The 16,916-nt window shown below is 40.7% G+C and overlaps 1 protein-coding gene across 1 annotated transcript in view; it reads left to right on the forward strand.

The window, feature by feature from the left end:
- Positions 1-4,085: 4,085 nt before the first annotated feature.
- The window catches only part of PAPLN (papilin, proteoglycan like sulfated glycoprotein), a 53,528-nt gene continuing 40,697 nt past the window's right edge, over positions 4,086-16,916 (forward strand). The window contains exons 1-2 of the mRNA XM_062576727.1: positions 4,086-4,097; positions 15,110-15,172. Coding sequence (XP_062432711.1) covers positions 4,089-4,097; positions 15,110-15,172 — 72 coding nt within the window. The 5' untranslated portion in view covers positions 4,086-4,088. The remainder of the gene's footprint in view (positions 4,098-15,109; positions 15,173-16,916) is intronic.

A 16,916-nucleotide genomic window follows, 5' to 3' on the forward strand; every position in this document is an offset into this window, starting at 1 on the left:
TCATTTAATGTACTTTTCTTTAACAAGTAAGAAGAAAAAAATGCAGTATGTCAAAAGATGTGTTCTATTTAGAGTGCATTGAAGCATCTTGTTTTCAAACCCTTGTGCAGCTAATGGAAGGAATGATATGCTCTAGTATCTCCAAAAGCAGTGGGCATGGTTTGACATCTTGGAGGCCTTTATTTCCTTACCTTGTCATTCAGTGATCAGCACACACTTACCTGGGATGCCAGATTCTGGCTCAAGGTTATTCTCTGCTTGAAAGGATTTGGGCCCATGTCCCCTGAATGAAATGGCCTAAACACTAGGCTCAAGTATGGGCACGACTATGTGTGTTTGACTTGATTGGGCTACTGCACTTACCTGGGAAACTGGACATTAACTGGAAAGGTAGGTAGAGACAAGCATTCTATTTCCAAGTGTGTGACCCAACCATCACATCATGGACCCATTCTCTTTGGCTGAAGAATGAAGGAGGTACTTAAGAACACCAATTTCTGATGTATCTCTATACTGTGATTTCTGGATTACAGTATTCTCCTGGAAGGTTCAGATCTCCTCAAGAAACTGAACACAGACCCTTCATTTCCTTGAGTTGAGTGCCTGAGCCACTGAGAATAGCTGCTCTTCTGGAAGCTTTGCAGATCACATCTTAATTTCTTAGATGCCAGTGTATCAGCCAGTCTGAACTGAGTCTACATGTTCTCATTGAGAACTGACTTTTCTCTAAAAAATGTATTTTATCCGGCAAATCATGGAGTACTTGAGAATAGAACCTACATCTTGACTTGAGCCCAGCACAGTTTCTGGTTAAAGGAACAGAAATACTGCTGCTTGTAAATGTAATGAAAACCGGCTGATGCCATAAGAGTATTAGATAGCCAGTATTAGATTGTTAAACTGGAGTTGTGTCCAGTCAGGCATGCCAATCTTTAGATATTCTTTGAAAACAACCACTAGTATCTCTGTAAGTAAGGAATCCTGGTGATTTTTAATCATGAAAGGTAATTCTGGAGCCTGTCATATAGAAATGGAAGTGCCTTGTTATGTCTCATACCAACCTCTGCCATGTAACTGTTGGAATCCCAGTACTGCAGCTCCAGTAGAAATTGCTTCTTGCCAAAAGCGCTTAACTAGTGGGATTAAAGGGAGTATTTTGTTCAGCAGTACTCATTCACTATGTATTTACACAAACTGCTTCTTCTTGATGATCTCATCAGTGACACCCAGCTGCCATTTGCCTCTGGGCAAGCTGCTGGTTAGAGCTAGTTGCAAACACAGGGAAATTCCTGTGTTCCTGACTGTATTCACTCCATCGTGAATTGTGGGTGCCTTATCAAGAAACAAGAATGGTCATGAATCAGTGGATTGTGTTATTTTCACTGAATGATAGGTGTGGAAAACACTTGCAACGGAGGGATCATGTCCTTTCTCGCAGAGAAGAAACATTCTGTGGAACTACAGGGCAAAGGTTTGCTTCGTATTTGTGTTGTCTCTTTCCTGGTAAGGACAGGCCTTGAAACTAAATACCACATTAATAGCTTTTGCTCATGTCTGTACTGGAATCAGGCAGGATGAGAATACCTTTCTTTTTCTTTTGTTAATAAAAGGAGTTTCATCAACATTTCATGTTGCTGAGTTGTGGTAAAAGGCTGGCCAATTCTTGTTTTATTTCAGTATCTCAGGAGGTTACCTATTAAGCCTTTATGGGGTTAAAAATAAATCCAGATGTGTTTACACAGCATCTGCTTCAATGCAAGTAGGCACAGCTGTTTTTCGGATGTATCCTGGCTAGATTCCAACACGGGCAGTCACGTTTCATCTCCTCTCTAAACTCCCTCATAGTTTTAACTATCAGCAAGAACACAAGAACCACAGCAGCATTACTAAGCTTGATATTTCAAGAAATCATTTATCTAGGGTCCTGCTGCTGTGAGAAAGATTTTAGGAATCAGATTTTTATAAATTCATCTAGAGTTGTGGGGTTTTGCCTACTAGCTTTTGAACTTTAAGGACTGGGTTTTCAACCTTTTCTTCCCAATGGCACAAGACTAAAAGCTTTAAACTGGTCTGAAAGAGTGGTTTATTCATGTGAGACCGAGGGTTGGGTCTTTGGTGTGGAAGTAATTAATATCCTGAAGCCCAGGACATGATTGTGAGAGCTGGCGGGTCGCAGGAACCAGTGGCGGGTTGAGAGTATAGGGCGGGCAAAGAAAAAAGGATAGGCTGATGTAACTTCTTTCTCATGGAAATAGGGAGGACCTGGAGCTTGGCCCAAAGCCCACTCTTCTTTTCTTTCCTTAAAGGAAAATTTGATTCTAGAGGGGCAAGATAACTATCTCTATATTCTTAACTGAGCATTAACAATGCCCAGTTGTTATCCCTCCTGACAAGGGAGATAGAGATAGCTGTGCATCAGCACTACTGGTAGGCACTTTTTTTTTTTTTGGGGGGGGGGTCGTACTTTTAATCCTTTGAGGTCTCTCTGCTTCCTGGAGAAGGTGTTGCCATTTTATTTTGGTTTTCCTGGTGGGGTTATGCTGCAGACCTTGTTTATTCTGGCAGAACAAGCTTGGACAGGATTGCTTTTGCATGTGGAGAAGAGGTGACATTTAATTGAACTCTGTCCCGTGTGGGATGTGTAACTGTAGTACCTTTTGTGGCTGTGTACCTTTGTGGCTAGTTGCCAGATAAGGATTGACCAGCAGGGGTTATAACAGCTGTAGGAGGCTGTTCCAAACTTCCTTCAGTTTGGAGCCGTGTGTCTGTAGCCTTATCAACGGTTGCCAAGGACATTGTCTCTTTTTTATCATCTAAAGGCAGTAAGATGGCCAAGCAGAGAGCAGTGATAGCAGTTCTAGAGATTTTAGTATATGTCTTATTTTCCTTCAGCACTTGGACTTACCTCAAGGTAGAAGCATCACCTTTTCGTTTGAAAGTAAGATTGTTTCTCATGATCTCAAACAAAGAGAACTACTGATAAGAAAGACTATAAAACTGGAAGGCAAACACCCCCCAGCTCAACTTAATGCTTTAAAGCTATTCTCATTATCTTAGAGACCTCTATCATGATGCTTATTAAGTAAAGTTGAAATGCTGACAGTTGTTAAATTGCAGGAACATAATTTATTTTGATAGGTCAGTGATCTTTATCTTTCAACATTTATTTGCTTCGTACAAGCAGAGGACAAAATCAATAGGAGAAAAAATAATCGGTTTTCATGACAGAACAACAACATGCAAGTTCTTATGCAATGATTTCTCCATTATTCACATGATTAACAGCACAAGTTTTTCCTTGAAATGCATCCAGCTAGATTCCTTTTTTTTTTTTCTGAACAGTCTTTCTGTTCCTAATTGTTCCTCTGTGTGATTTTTCAGAGGCTATCTGAATTGCATGATGTATGTTGAAGGAGAAAACAGAGAAACCTGAGATGCCCTTGTCTTTGGTTAAATTCAGATCTATATCCAAAGTTTTGGTATTTTTGGACCTTGAGGATCTCATTAACACTGCCTACAGCCACATCTAGCTGTGAACTGTGTTTCAATCCAAACTTTCTTTCATCAAAAGAGTATCTGTGAACTGTGATTCAGGCTTCAGTTTAAAGGAAATGTTAAACTAAGTGATTTCTTATTTAGATTTAGGAATGTACTAAAAATTAAGACCGAAGAGATTTGTGGATAACTCTCTCCCTTTTGATTTGCTGCCTACAGCTAAAATACAGCTAGTTTCAAAGGGCCCCACCCCTGCAGTAACTGAAGGCATAGTTTGCAGCTAACGTGTGTGCTCGCACACAGGCTACAGGAACTGGAAACCATTCCAAATCATCCATGTGTGCATGCTTACAGCTCTGGCTTTTCCAAGCAAAAGAGAAAACGCTTGTGAAGAAACTTAAGAGGCAGAAGGGGTTAAATGAAATCCAACTCTCCTTTTCCTGTGCTGTAAGGATTAGTAACCAAACAGGAGCTGGAGAGAAGAGCAAGTTAGAGCCACTATTTGAACCAGAACAGTAGGAAATTGGCTATTGGAGCTTGCCTACACAGTAGTGTAAGTGCCTCTAACTTTTACACTCGCCATTAACAGGTACATGCAGAAGGTAAGAGTTGGCTTTGTGTTCTGGGCTGTCTCCTCATCCCTCTGCCTGGTCATCTACTTTCTCTTAGTCTTTTCTGTACTGTTTATGGTTTTTTTAAGCTTATTTTGATTTCCCACCATTTTTTTTCCTTCAGTTGAGAGAGTTTAGGGGAGAGGAGAGACCAGGGTCCCTATGACTGCAAAATCAGACTTCTTAGAAGAGAGGAAGAAGGAATTCCCCTGTATTTGGTGAATGCTAATCCCTTTCCCTCACAGTTAATTACACTGAGTTTTCGTTTAACCAGAACTGCTGTTCTTGACGTTGCAGGGTGGGGTAAAGGGATGGGAGGGGAAGGTATCAGTTTGATAGGATGCTGGATGAGCCCACTGAAGGGTAGGCACGTGTGATTTGGCAGAAGGAATGCAGAAAGCAAGGCAAATGTAGTAGGATTATTGAAAAGACAAATATGATTTTTTTGTTGGTTAGAGGAAAAGCCTACTCAGGTGCTAAGACTCTTGAACTCTTCACTGCCACCCCTGGGGTGCTCAGCTGCTTCTGTTCAAGTGCTGGCAGGGTATAGTGCTGAGGGGAGCCAGTGTCTCCTGATCAGTGCACATTGTTCTCAGCTGTGAGGCAGGCCCTATTTTGGAGACTCTCCCCAGCTAAATGATGCTGCTGGAGTAGTCAAGAAAGCTACTTATGAAGGGGAAGGTTTGTAGGATGTGGTGTCTCATCCCTGGGTAAGTCTGACCTGTAAGGTGGGCCAAGAATGTTGCCTGAGGGACCTGCCCTGGTGAGAAGATGGTAACGCACTGCAGCAATGTGGCAGGGTGGTAGATATGCGCAGTGCTCTGATGTTCCTTGTGGGTAGCCACATGGAGGTAGAGGAGTGGTGGTTAGAAAAACTGAGTTTCAAAGTTTTGTAAAAGTCATTGTCAGTGCTGAACAGTGTTCCTAGGACTAGGACTGAGTAGAGTTAGTAGAGGAGTTTAGAGAGAGGCTATTTTTCTTTAGGTTTGTCTGTGGAGACCAAAAAAAAAGGGGGGGTTTTGTGAACTCCTTTGTTTATCGCTTTCAGAAACATCTTCCCAACACTTAGAGCTTTTCCCCTTCTGCATTGCACTCATGAGGGCCCTTAAACAGCTTCTCTGCATACTGACTTGCAACTTGTACATTTTTCTCGTGGCCTCTGAGAGTACCTCTGCCCTCCATCTCAGGTTCAGTAACCCCAGAGCATTTCATGGGGTCTGTAGATGAAGCAGCTGTGGAAACCTGAAATTCCTGAGGTGGAGCATGCTGATGAGCTTGGTGTGCTACGAAGCTATGTATATTGGACAGCCTCATCCAGGACTTCAGGACAAATGCCCTGCTCTTAGAGGGAGTGAAGGGAGGTGTTTGTGATGTGCAATAGACTGTGTAGTAGGGAGGACTGTGTGTACTTGGCATGATACTAGCATAAACTACTATTTGTTGATATTATTAAACTGAATGAATATTAGGATGCAGAAATTTTAAAAATGAAGTGAACTTGCTGTTTCTGGGAGTTCTGCTTCTAGCACATTTTCCTTGTCCCACATGAGAAAATGGAGACTTTTTTTCTAAGTGTATTCACAAGTTTTTGTGCTCTGTGGAACACCCTACTACCTAGAGGTGTTTGTTTTTTAATATTTTGCTTCATGAGACTGTAAATGCTTGTTGGCTTCAAGAAATGGTGGAATTATGGGTTCTTACTTGTAGCATCTGCATATTCTAAATCTATTTACTGGTAAACTGTCCACTCTGAATGAAGCTTTTGAGAAAAGGTGTGTAACAAATGATTTGAGATGGTTGTTGAGCAGGGGTATAGGTTTTTGTTTGGTGATCTCTCTATATACTACCTATCTATATAATATAAAGTAATATTAAGTATAAAACAAACTGTAAATTAAGGAGTCTTTGTTTTAACTGAAAAGTAGTAACTCTTAAAATGCTATGTAATGCTAAAAGAGGTTAGAGAACAGATAACGTCAAATGTTGCTGTTCAATGAGTATATTGCCTTTTAATGCAGATCTTGTTGTTCTGTTTTTAGGATGGGCTCTCTCTCTGGTCCAGCAATTTATCAGCCTGATATGAGAGAATCTCAGCAGAGATTGCCTGGTCTAGTTGCTTGAGGGCTTACTTGCCTCTCAGATTAGACAGAGATTCAGTTGGAGTCTTTGTGAGTGACTAGGTCCTGACTTGCTGAAGAGGCTTAGGAAAGGGGAAAGGAGGTATGTTGCTGTTTTTCTTGGTGGCACTTGTATTTGAATTCAAAGAGCAAAATGTATTCTGAAGAAACACAAGTGTTCTTTTAAAATTGAGAGTCTGCAAAAAACCCTCTTCAATCTTAATGGAAGGTCCCTTCTTTTGGGTGCAATTATTTTAAATAAGACAAAATGGTGATCCATGCCCAGAACAGGTAGGGCTTAGGCTACCAAAAGGCTTTCTCTTTGTTCAGAGGGGAGGACTTTAAATGTTAATAAAAGTTAACCATGTAATTAGATCATGTATATGCCTTATGAGTCATCAGTACGCAGCAAACAGAAAGATTTTTTTTTTTTCGTTATAAAAGGATAAAAGCTTCTGTTTTATATAAAAACAGCACCTAGAATACTTGGGATACAATTACAACCATTCCTATGATTCATGCTATAGGCTCGTCATTAGTTCAGACATAGGGGAACTGTTCTCCCAGTGGCATAGTGAATCTCAGTGAACAACAGAGGAAGTAAGTTCCTTTGCTCTTAGCTTTGTGATAAGCATTACACAAACTGATGATAAACTCATAAGAGTACCTAGCAGAAACTACTATCTGAGGTTAGACAGTGGTGGATGATTGCTCTGATTCTGGACAGTTATTTGAAGTTAGGCCCATGGTTTAAGGGACTTGTCAAAAGAACTTATTTGACTGGAAATGACATTCTGCTGGATACAGCTTCACTGTCGCTTTTCTTTTTCATTCTGCTACTGGATCTGAAATGTGGTTTGTTGTTGTCCAGTTTGTTGTCTTGAATGATGATTAATAGTAACTACTAGATTTTTGAGGAGGGACTTGCATGAAAGGATTTGAATGGTGTAACTATTCATATTTATAGTCTACGTACAAACTGCCTGCTAACCCAATAACAAGCTCAAGCTTTGTCGACATGCAAACATGATGTATAGAAAACCTGTACCATCCACAGATTGTTTATTTCTCCACTTGGCCTTTAAAGGAGTAATTGGAGGTTTGGGCATCTGTTGGAGAAACTGGCTTCAGAGCAAGAAACAAATTTATTTTTAGATCCTACTGTTATCATTTTGCTGTGATCACACAGTCAAACATGTACTTCCTTTCAGATCTCTCCAGGCACTTCAGTGTGATCACACCCTCCTAAGATCAATTTTGATGAAGTTAATTTTTGGTGACAGATGAAAGATGCTAGGCTGGTATCCTTAGAGACTAGAGACTGCAGCCCTAATTATACTAGCACAGGTTCTGCCTCCCAAGTTTGTTAGTCAAAAGTTCTCTGTCTCTCTCTCTCTTTTTTTTTTTTTTTTTTAAGCTCTGAGCAAATTTATTTAAAGATAACACAGGTATCGTCTATGTATACAGCAAGCTAACACTGAATGTAGTGTCAGCATCCTTTCACAGAATAGGACATAGGTCTTGCAAAGAGAGGCAGAAAACAATTTATTTTAAAGCTTCCTTTTGAGGTAGCATTTTTTAAAATTTCTTGCACAGCTCGGAAGCATTTCACTTTTATATATTAGATAGAATGAAGTTAAAATTGAAAGAAGTTCTCCAGCATTGAAATTCTTTATTTTCCTGAGGAATTCTTCAGAATTCAAGTCAGAAGGAGTTAATCTCAGCTGACTAGCATATTTGTAAACATTAGTCGTACTTGGTGCCACATAATATTACAAATCAGGCTAAATAACTAATTTAAGTCAAGCCTCAGCTGTGACAAGACAGTAGTAGGCTTAGGAGGTCTTTAACCATTCTTCTTCAATGTATAGCCTTTTAATGTTTGGGATGTTTTCCATGGGCAGCTGGTAGTGTCTTTTAGCAATGTTAACTGTCTAAATTAATCTATGTGTGCTTGTCTGTCTTCCTACATGCTTGCAGATTTAATTAACACCTTAGGACAGTGAGACTACCAAAATAGAAGGCAGAATCCTATCTTTGTCTTACAATGAATTTTAAGCTGCAAACCTAATAGGAGAAGGCTAGAGAAAATTGAATCTCAGCTGATATTAATAGGTAGATGGAAAGTTGTCCGTGTGAAATACTTCATTAGCTCATAGAAAGGGCTGGCAGAGTGACCATATTTGCTTGGAAGATACAGCACCCCTGACCTAAATTTTAGCTCTTTCATTGTGGATTTTGGAGATGGGAAAGCAGCTCTGCCTCTTCCCCACCCCTTGACAGGGTATTCATGTGAGACCTTAGAGGAATTTCTGTGTAATTCACAGCATGATCTGAAGCTGCCAAAACCTGATCTTGCTGTTCCATCTGATTATTTTTCAACTTCTGTTTTGTGTGATTTCTGTATTCAGGTTAAAACTGACAGACTTCTGTAGCTTCCCTGAGAGTTGCTGAACTTGGCACTGTAAAAGTTCTTTTTAAAAATATAGTCAGTATGGGTCAGCCACACTAAACAAAAGGCCCAGTGCAGATTTAGGTGCCTTTTGTGAATCAGGCTGAAGGCTGGGATAAATCTGTTGATAAAGAAGTTTAGAAGATGCTTGCATCTTATTGCTACTCGGTTCTCTAGCCAGCTAGTGCTCTGCTGCTGCAAGCATTGGGATGTTGTTTTTGTTGTGTGTGGTTTTTCTTTTTCATCATTTAACAAATGAACTTTAAAATTGTTTAGCTGAAATTCTAAAATGCATAGTATGGCTGAAAGTATATCTCAGCAGGATTACTTTCTTGACTGAAACTCTCGATCTCCTAGCACATGTTTAGAGCGAATGAATAGATCTGGATGTCAGTGGTAAAGGTATCACTGTAAAAATTTCAGTTCCCAAACTTGTATCATGTATGTCTTTATTCTCTCTCCCTTCCCATCCCACTAAGCACTTTCAAATGGTTTTATATTTAGACACACATTTAATAAACATTTATGCATTGCTGTAAACAAACATCGCTTTATGAACATAGCAAGGCACGGGAAATTCAGCATCCTTCCACTTTAACTGCCACATGCACATTAACTCGCTTATCCCACCCTAACTCAAGGGGAGTTGTGCTCAGGATTTTCTTTGGAAAAATGTCAAAGAAAGATGGTTAGCTATAGTGAAGGAAGAAAGCAGACAGGCAATATATTAAGCAGTGTCTTGAATTCACATAATTCACTTATCCTCTGTCTAAAACAGATGATCAGTTTCTTGATTCCTCTGGGCTTGGTCCTCCTCCCCAGATTACTCCCAGTTAGAGTCCAAGGAACCATATCCACGGGGGCTTTTTCCCCTCCTCTGGATCCCTGCTTCATGGAACCGTTAATTTTTTTAAAAAATATAATTTATTTTTTTAAAAAATCTCTTTTTAAACTACTTTGACCTAACTCATCTTTTTTGCTGTAAGTATGTTTTCTTTTTTAACTCTTCCACAAGCTGTAGGAGGTGCTTCTCAGTGGATAACAAAACAAAGAAAGGTGGAACCAAGCCACTCCACAAGTTTTGAGAGCAAAGCACAAGTTAGTAATGGATTTAGAAAATGTAAAGAGTCTAAAAAGTAAAAGACTCCTCTGAATTAATGACTAAGACAATTGATGTCAGTGGATAATTGGGCACCATAATATCATCTCTTCTGATTTCCCACCTACTTCATCCAAGCCTCAGAAACAACTGAGATGTAACATGTTGAAGAGTGGAAAGTAGGGAATGAGGAAGGTTCTGAAAAGGTTTGACTAGCAGGTTGACAGTAGTAAGGTAACCTTAATGCTGGATACACTAAGCTTTATAGTAAGTGGTTTCAATCTGTATTGAACTGGGCAAGTGTTTATTGCAGGACTGGCCAACTTGTGGCATGGAAATCATTCAAAGACAGCTTCTGTGCTGAGGCTCCCTCAGTTGGGAACAATAGATATTTGTTGGGTAATTCAAATCCCCAGCTGAGAGATGAAATGAATCATTAGGCGCTGCCCAGTCTGGCACTGCTGAGTTCCTTTGGCACTTAGCTGCATGCCCACCTAGCTTTATCTTGTTGGGCTGTAGAAGAGTGAGAGCCCTGAAGAGCTCTTTTTGTCTCCTGCTTATGAACCAATCCCAGAGCTGTCCCTGCCCCCCCATATGTGTGGTGTGTGTCTTTGCCAAATGATGATTGGAAATAGGCTTCATGTGCAAAAGGAGATTGATCTGTCATATGTGCTAAACAGAAAGTAGACATGTAGCATTGGCTGTCCAGTTGTTTATAAAGTCTCTTTCAAGTTCCAGCTCGCTCCTGTTAAAAAGAAATGCCATTGTCTAAATGGGTCAAATGGAATCATAGAATCAGTAAGGTTGGAAGGGACCTCTGGAGATCATCTAGTCCAACCTCCCTGCTCAGCACGGTCACCTACAGCATGGTAGACAGGGTTGCGTCCAGGCGGGCCTTGAAGATCTCCACAAAAGGAGACTCCACAGCCTCTCTGGGCAACCTGGTCCAGTGCTCTGTCACTCTCACGGGGAAGAAATTCACCCTCACGGTCAGGCGGAACTGCCTGTGCTTCAATTTCTGCCCATTGCCTCTTGTCCTGTCACACGGGACAACTGAAAAGAGTTTGTCCCCGTCCCCTTGATACCCTCCCTTCAGGTACTTGTACACATTGATAAGATCCCCCCTCAGTCTTCTCTTCCCCAGGCTGAAGAGGCCCAGCTCTCGCAGCCGTTCCTCACAGGGCAGGTGCTCCAGCCCTCTGAATATGTCTCTTCATTCTGGCTGCATTTTTTTTTATCAAACTGAAAGTAACTTTATGCCTTTGAAACTTACTTTATGTACTTGAAACCTTGAAATTAACTAGCTGACCAAAGTTATTTTATGCATATATACAGGCCTTGTCTCCCTAGGAACCAGATGTTGAGAGGTTGTTTGGAAAAGATGCCAAGTTTAAGTAGGCAAACTTGTATCTTGTTTGTGCATTGGGAAACAATATTTGCACACACAGAGAAAACATAGGATTCATTAAAATTGTCCTTGATTCTTCTCGGCTCCAATTTGTGTCAAACATAGTCCTGGCCTCAATGAAGAATTCAGTGATCTTGTTAGGCCTAGCCCCAGATAAGAATTTGTAACTAAATGAAATGCTTTTTTTTAATAACAAATCACTGCTGGCTCCACTACAGAGAAATCATCTCCATGTTTCCCATCAGTCTTTTCTAGACCTTCTATTTAAGGCAAAAGCTTCTTTCCTGAGTAGGTTTAGTGTTAAGCTCCACATCAAGGATGGTTATCCCCGTCTCCAGTTTTACTGGAGTTCTTATGTCCTGTCCAGAGTGATGAAATGCCAGCTGTCCCCTCGTGACACTCTGGCCCTTTTGGCCATGGTGCTTGGCAGAACTAGGTGCTGCAGAAGCAGTTCAGAAAAGGCTCAAGAACCTGCTTTGTGGATACTGTCAGACATGAGTTTTTTGAATTTCCACAAAATCTGACTTGAACCATACTGTGTTGGAATAGAAGCAAGGGTCCTGAGATGCTAACGTCTGATCCAAGGTTAAACTTCTCCACTGTTCAGAGGCCTTGGGTTGGTCTCTATTAGAGAAAACAGCTTTGTAGTTCAAGTCTGGACCTACTCTTTTTGGCCAAACTTACAGGTACTTGGAAGCAGTCACCACTTCATCCCTTTTACTTACCTAGCCTGAGAAACTGATGACAATCATAGCTGGCTAGAAAATTTGAATCTCTTCCACCATGTGGAGCTGAGGTTTCAGTGGAGCCCACCTCTAGTTCAGAGTGAAGATTCAGGTTGCTCTTTATGTATTGTGAACTAGTTCTCATAATGCTTCTTGATGATGTAACTTCATATTTTAGCACTATGACAGGAATTCCTTCATGTGAACTTTCCAGCAGCTGTTCTGTGTCTTGAGCATAAAGTCACTGTTTTCTCTCAGGAAATGTTTCTGGGTGGAGGAGAGTGGAGATGCTGTTCTAGCACACAGTGGGAGAAGGGAACTGGGGAGGTTTTAAAAGAATTAAGAAATGGCAGGAGGAACAGAAAGCAGCAGCTGCTATTGTCACAAGCGAAAACACTGCAAAACACTGTCCTTTTCTTTCCTTCCCCTGCACACCCAGCCTTTGGTGAGAACAATGGAAAACAATCAGAATAAACAGGTGCTGCTGTATCCAAGGTCCTACAAGGAGGTTTTATTAATTGCAACTGAAAATTTAAACTGAACATTTGAAACATCTAAAAATTTAACTTGATCATTTGAAGGTTTCAGTCGGATGCCCTGATCTCATCTGTGGTGTTTCTGGCTGGAGGTAAGCAGAGGGGAATCAGCACTGAACGCTACATCTGAGGAAACTTTCAAAGTAACAAATTTATTGAAGCTCAGAGGATCAGTTACAAGCTTTATTCAGGAGTGGAGGATTTAATAGACTGTGAATGGCCATGTGTTTCCTTCCAACTATTCTCCTGAGAACTGTTGACTGATTTAACAGGGCTGAATGATAATCTTTTTGCGGCTGAATTTGAGCCAAATGCTAGGCAATTCCCATGCAAGTGCAGTTGCACAAAGATACCAACAGACACCAGACTATAATCAGTTGCTTTGATGCAAGTATTGTCCGAAACACTTGGTGTCCTCTCTAGTTGTCTCCATGCAGAATCTTTTGATCTGATCTGGCTAAAACCTCCAAGATATTAAATACTTGGAGACTGGGAGCACTGCAAGCTCTGGGAAGCTGCTCCTCTTGCCTGTTCTCCAGGAGCCTCGTGAGTGTTGAGCCCAGCTCCCTGTCCCCCTCTTGACTCAAATGCTAAAAGGAACTAAGGGGGCAGTATGATACCTGCAGCACAAGACAGCTGGAGCAAGGGATGCGATTTCCCCAGCAGACTCAGTGAACCTGAGAGGTCTAGGATGGAAGATGTGAGAGAGGAATGCTGGGGAAGTGGTATTTTTACCTGGGAAGTGGTATTTTTACCTGATGAATCTGAAAATTATTTATCTTTCTGTCACACTAACACCTGAGCAGTGTTCAAGGAAGATGTTATTCTCACACTGCACTTGACTAGTGGTGTTAGCTGCTTCAGAAAAGCTTTGTTCTTTGTGTATATAGAACTTGTAGCAAAAGGGTTGTTTTGTGGTCTCCTTCCACTCTACCCAGTGGAAAAGGGTTTGGTTGTTGATCTCAGCAGTGTACAGGAGGTACTTAATGTACTTAACCTCTCGTGGAGGTTGTTCGTTGAGGAATGCCGTTGTTGTCTAGCTTGCTTCTTCCTTGACTTGAATAGAAGGAGATGTAGTAGCATGTGTGCATCATAGAGAGAACGTAATCTTCCCTCAGTTCCTCAGGAAGGACTAATCCAAAATGCATGAAGGTCTAATCTCATTAAAAGTCCCTAAGACTTCATTTTCTTATGAATCATGTGATTAGCACTCAGTGTATAGAGAGAGAAGCTTACTAGTGCTTGTTTTGGCGATTATATTTTCTGTATTTATTGTGCACAAAGAATCAGGTGCAATTGGATTTTTGGACTTAGCTTTTATAACCCAAAGCAAAAATATTAAAGGGAAGCTTTTCATCCACAGCACTTCAGAATCTATGGGTATATATGGATTTTAGGAGGCTGTAAGGAGCTGTGTGGATTCAGTGAGGCCTGGCACTACAAGAAGAATGGTTGTTCATCAGAGAGTAACTTGGAAATACCCAAGTACTACACCAAGTATGTTTTATTTTAGATGTATTTTGTTTCTGACTTGATATTCTCATGCAGCAAAGATTTTAGTCCCAATGGTTTCATATTAATAATATGCACTGTTATCAGTGATATATATTCTATGTTTTATTTGGACTTAATACTTGAGGCTAAAGGAGCTCTATATGAGGCTTTTAATATTAAAAGAAGCGTCATTACAAAAGCTGTTGAGATAAGCATTTCTTCCTGGATGCTTTTATGTTTTGTGAAAGGAAGATTTATCTCTCTCTCCTTTTCCCTTTCTTCTCCCAAGTTAGAAAGAAGCTTGGATTGTGTAACACTGTGCTGGAAATACCTAGGCCAGGTATTTCTGGGCTTTCTGGGCTCAGTCAACGGGAAAGAAGTCATGAGGAACAAGCAGTTTCTAGTGACCAGTGTTCTCTGTCACGGTAACAATCTTCAGTGACTGGTGGTTGTTGTAGGTTTGGTTGCTGCAACTCAGAAGAGAGGATAAAATAGCGACAGGCAATACATCCATATAGTATTGTGGACTCAAGTGTGCGTAATGCCCCAATTTTTAGAAACTTACACTCCTACGGTATTTCAGCACTGTTTTATATTCTGTTGTATGCTGCATTAGCAGCCTGTGTGACCTAATATCCTTTCTACCTCTGCAGAACTGTAACTACTGATGGTTGAATCTAGCTATAGCTGTCCATGACAAACTATAAGATTTTTAAACATGCAAGATTACACAAAAGAAGACATGAAGCCTCAGCAAGCCACACAGGATGAACATAGGGTACAGAAATGTTAACTAGAAAATTTCCTGCTTTGAGTTGTTTGAAGTCATTATCTTCTTGAACTGTTTTTGTCATGTATATATGAGAAATGATGGAAAGCAGACAAGCAACAGTATGTATCCTCCACTGTGCGCAGGGATGGTGTTTTGTAATACTAGAGGAAAGTTCAGGGAAATAATTGCAATCATTAATCACTTTCTGGCTTTCTGTGTGGAGTAATTTTCAGTCTTTGCAGTTGCCTTTGCCTATCCAGGGAGAGAGAAAACTGTTTTTCTTTTCTCACTTTGATTTTAGTCTCACTTCCATTTTTCTACTGTCTGGTGTCTTAGCTTTGCCACCATACAAGCAGCAAAGAAGCAAGCAATTCTGATCAATAATCTTTCTGTTCTACAGGAAAAGATGAAGAACATGTTTCTTCTGCTCATATTAGCAATGATGCCACCTTCTGCATTGTCAGTAAGTAAAAGTTCATCAGACCACTGTCATGAGAAATGAAAGCTATTTCTGTTAAAGACTGACACCAATCTGTAACATACGTATTTTGTCGACAGCATTCCCCCAGAGCAGATGGGTTAAAGTCATCAGCCCTATTGTGGTGCATGTCATGAAAAGTCTAGTATGGCAATTAAATTGTGGTAGCCCCTTTAGCTATAGGGGTGATATCTACAAAGCAATAATTGCTGTTTTCCGCTTCAAAGCTAGAGACAGTTGTCACTTGAGATAAAGAAGAGTGAGTCTTTTCGGTTCTGGTGTTTCTCTTTTTTTGTGTAGCCGTAATGGGTTAAGCCATATGGTCTAGCTTTCTTGGGGGAAGTAAAAAAAACAATTTGATAATATCAAAAAAAAGAAAGCAACATTCAGGAGCTGAGATTCTTCTTCCTTTCTGAGAGAGAAGTAGGAGCTTTCTGAAGAAAATACAGTTTGAGAACAGTTTCTCTGAGTTTAACTTCAGCTATACTAATGAGTTGGACGATCTGAGGTAAAACATGACATGCTGAGCAGAGGGGAAGTGTTAGCAAAGGGGGTGGTGATACCTTTGTTAGATGGAAAGGAACAGAGAGAAAAAAAGAGGTAATTATCACCTGGAGTAAGTGTTTTGTGGGAGTAGTGAGAAACTAGAACATGCCATTAAAATTAATGAGTCCATAACTTTTAATCTCTAGTTACGAATTTTTATTCCCAGACTCATCATTTGCAAATGCTTTGTAGGCCTTCTTTGAAGATCAGGGATGAGAGGCCAGAAATCAGGTAGAGTTTATCGGTTGTCATAGACTTTGTATTTTACATCTGGAAGTATGCTTAAATAAGTGCTTATTGTCTCACATCTGATAGAAGATGGTGCAGTATGTTAAAAGAACCAGAAACTGAATATACTATGTTCAATTCATCAGTTCATCTGCTGATCCCCAACCTGGTGGTTTTCTGGAAGGGAAATGACTGAAGTACCCTGCAACTGTGAAGGCAGACACTTGTCTGTGATATTAGGGTCTGCCCCTGTGCATAGTCAGTGGCTCCTCTTGAAGGCGTGGTGAATGAAGGGGAAAGTGTTGCTTGGCCACCAATAACTTCAGCTTCAGTGACATGCTGGATCTGTCCAAGGCATAAGAAGATAGGAAGATCCAGCAGCACTGAGGCATTCTGCACTAGTGGTTTCCTAGTTTTTTCCTGGGAGGGGAGAGAAAAAGTACCTGTTGGTTTCCAACTTGACTTCATGCAGCCATGAAGTAAATAATGTATATTGCATAAAGAAAGGATTGTGGGGAGAGGGGGTGGGGAAGGCAAAATTAAGGAATATCAGAGCAGAAAAGGCACAATCTGACCCCTGTGGGTTTTAATCCAGAACGAGCCTTTTAGCTCTGAGATCCATCCTGTCTGCTTATGCAAACAACCATTGCTTCTGGAGCTGACACCTTTTGCCCTGGAAGCAGGAAAGCGTGAGCTTGCAAACGCCCAGATAATGGGAGTACAGCTGTAGCTGTGACTGCAGGCTTACATTAGGATGGGGAAGATGTATCCACAGGGGTTTGTGTCTGCTTGTGATTAAAGAGTGTAGACTGATGCTTACTGTTTTTCATTTCTTTTCCTGCTTGTGGAGTATAGTAGCTGAACTTGTTTTTACTTCATGTTGGTGGTTAGACCGGAGAAAGCAGCAAGTAGAAGAGAGAGGAAATGTTGGCAGGACCAAGAGTGACTGGTTTAG

Source organism: Rhea pennata, chromosome 5 (genome assembly GCF_028389875.1).
Source record: "Rhea pennata isolate bPtePen1 chromosome 5, bPtePen1.pri, whole genome shotgun sequence".
Lineage (NCBI taxonomy): Eukaryota > Metazoa > Chordata > Aves > Rheiformes > Rheidae > Rhea > Rhea pennata.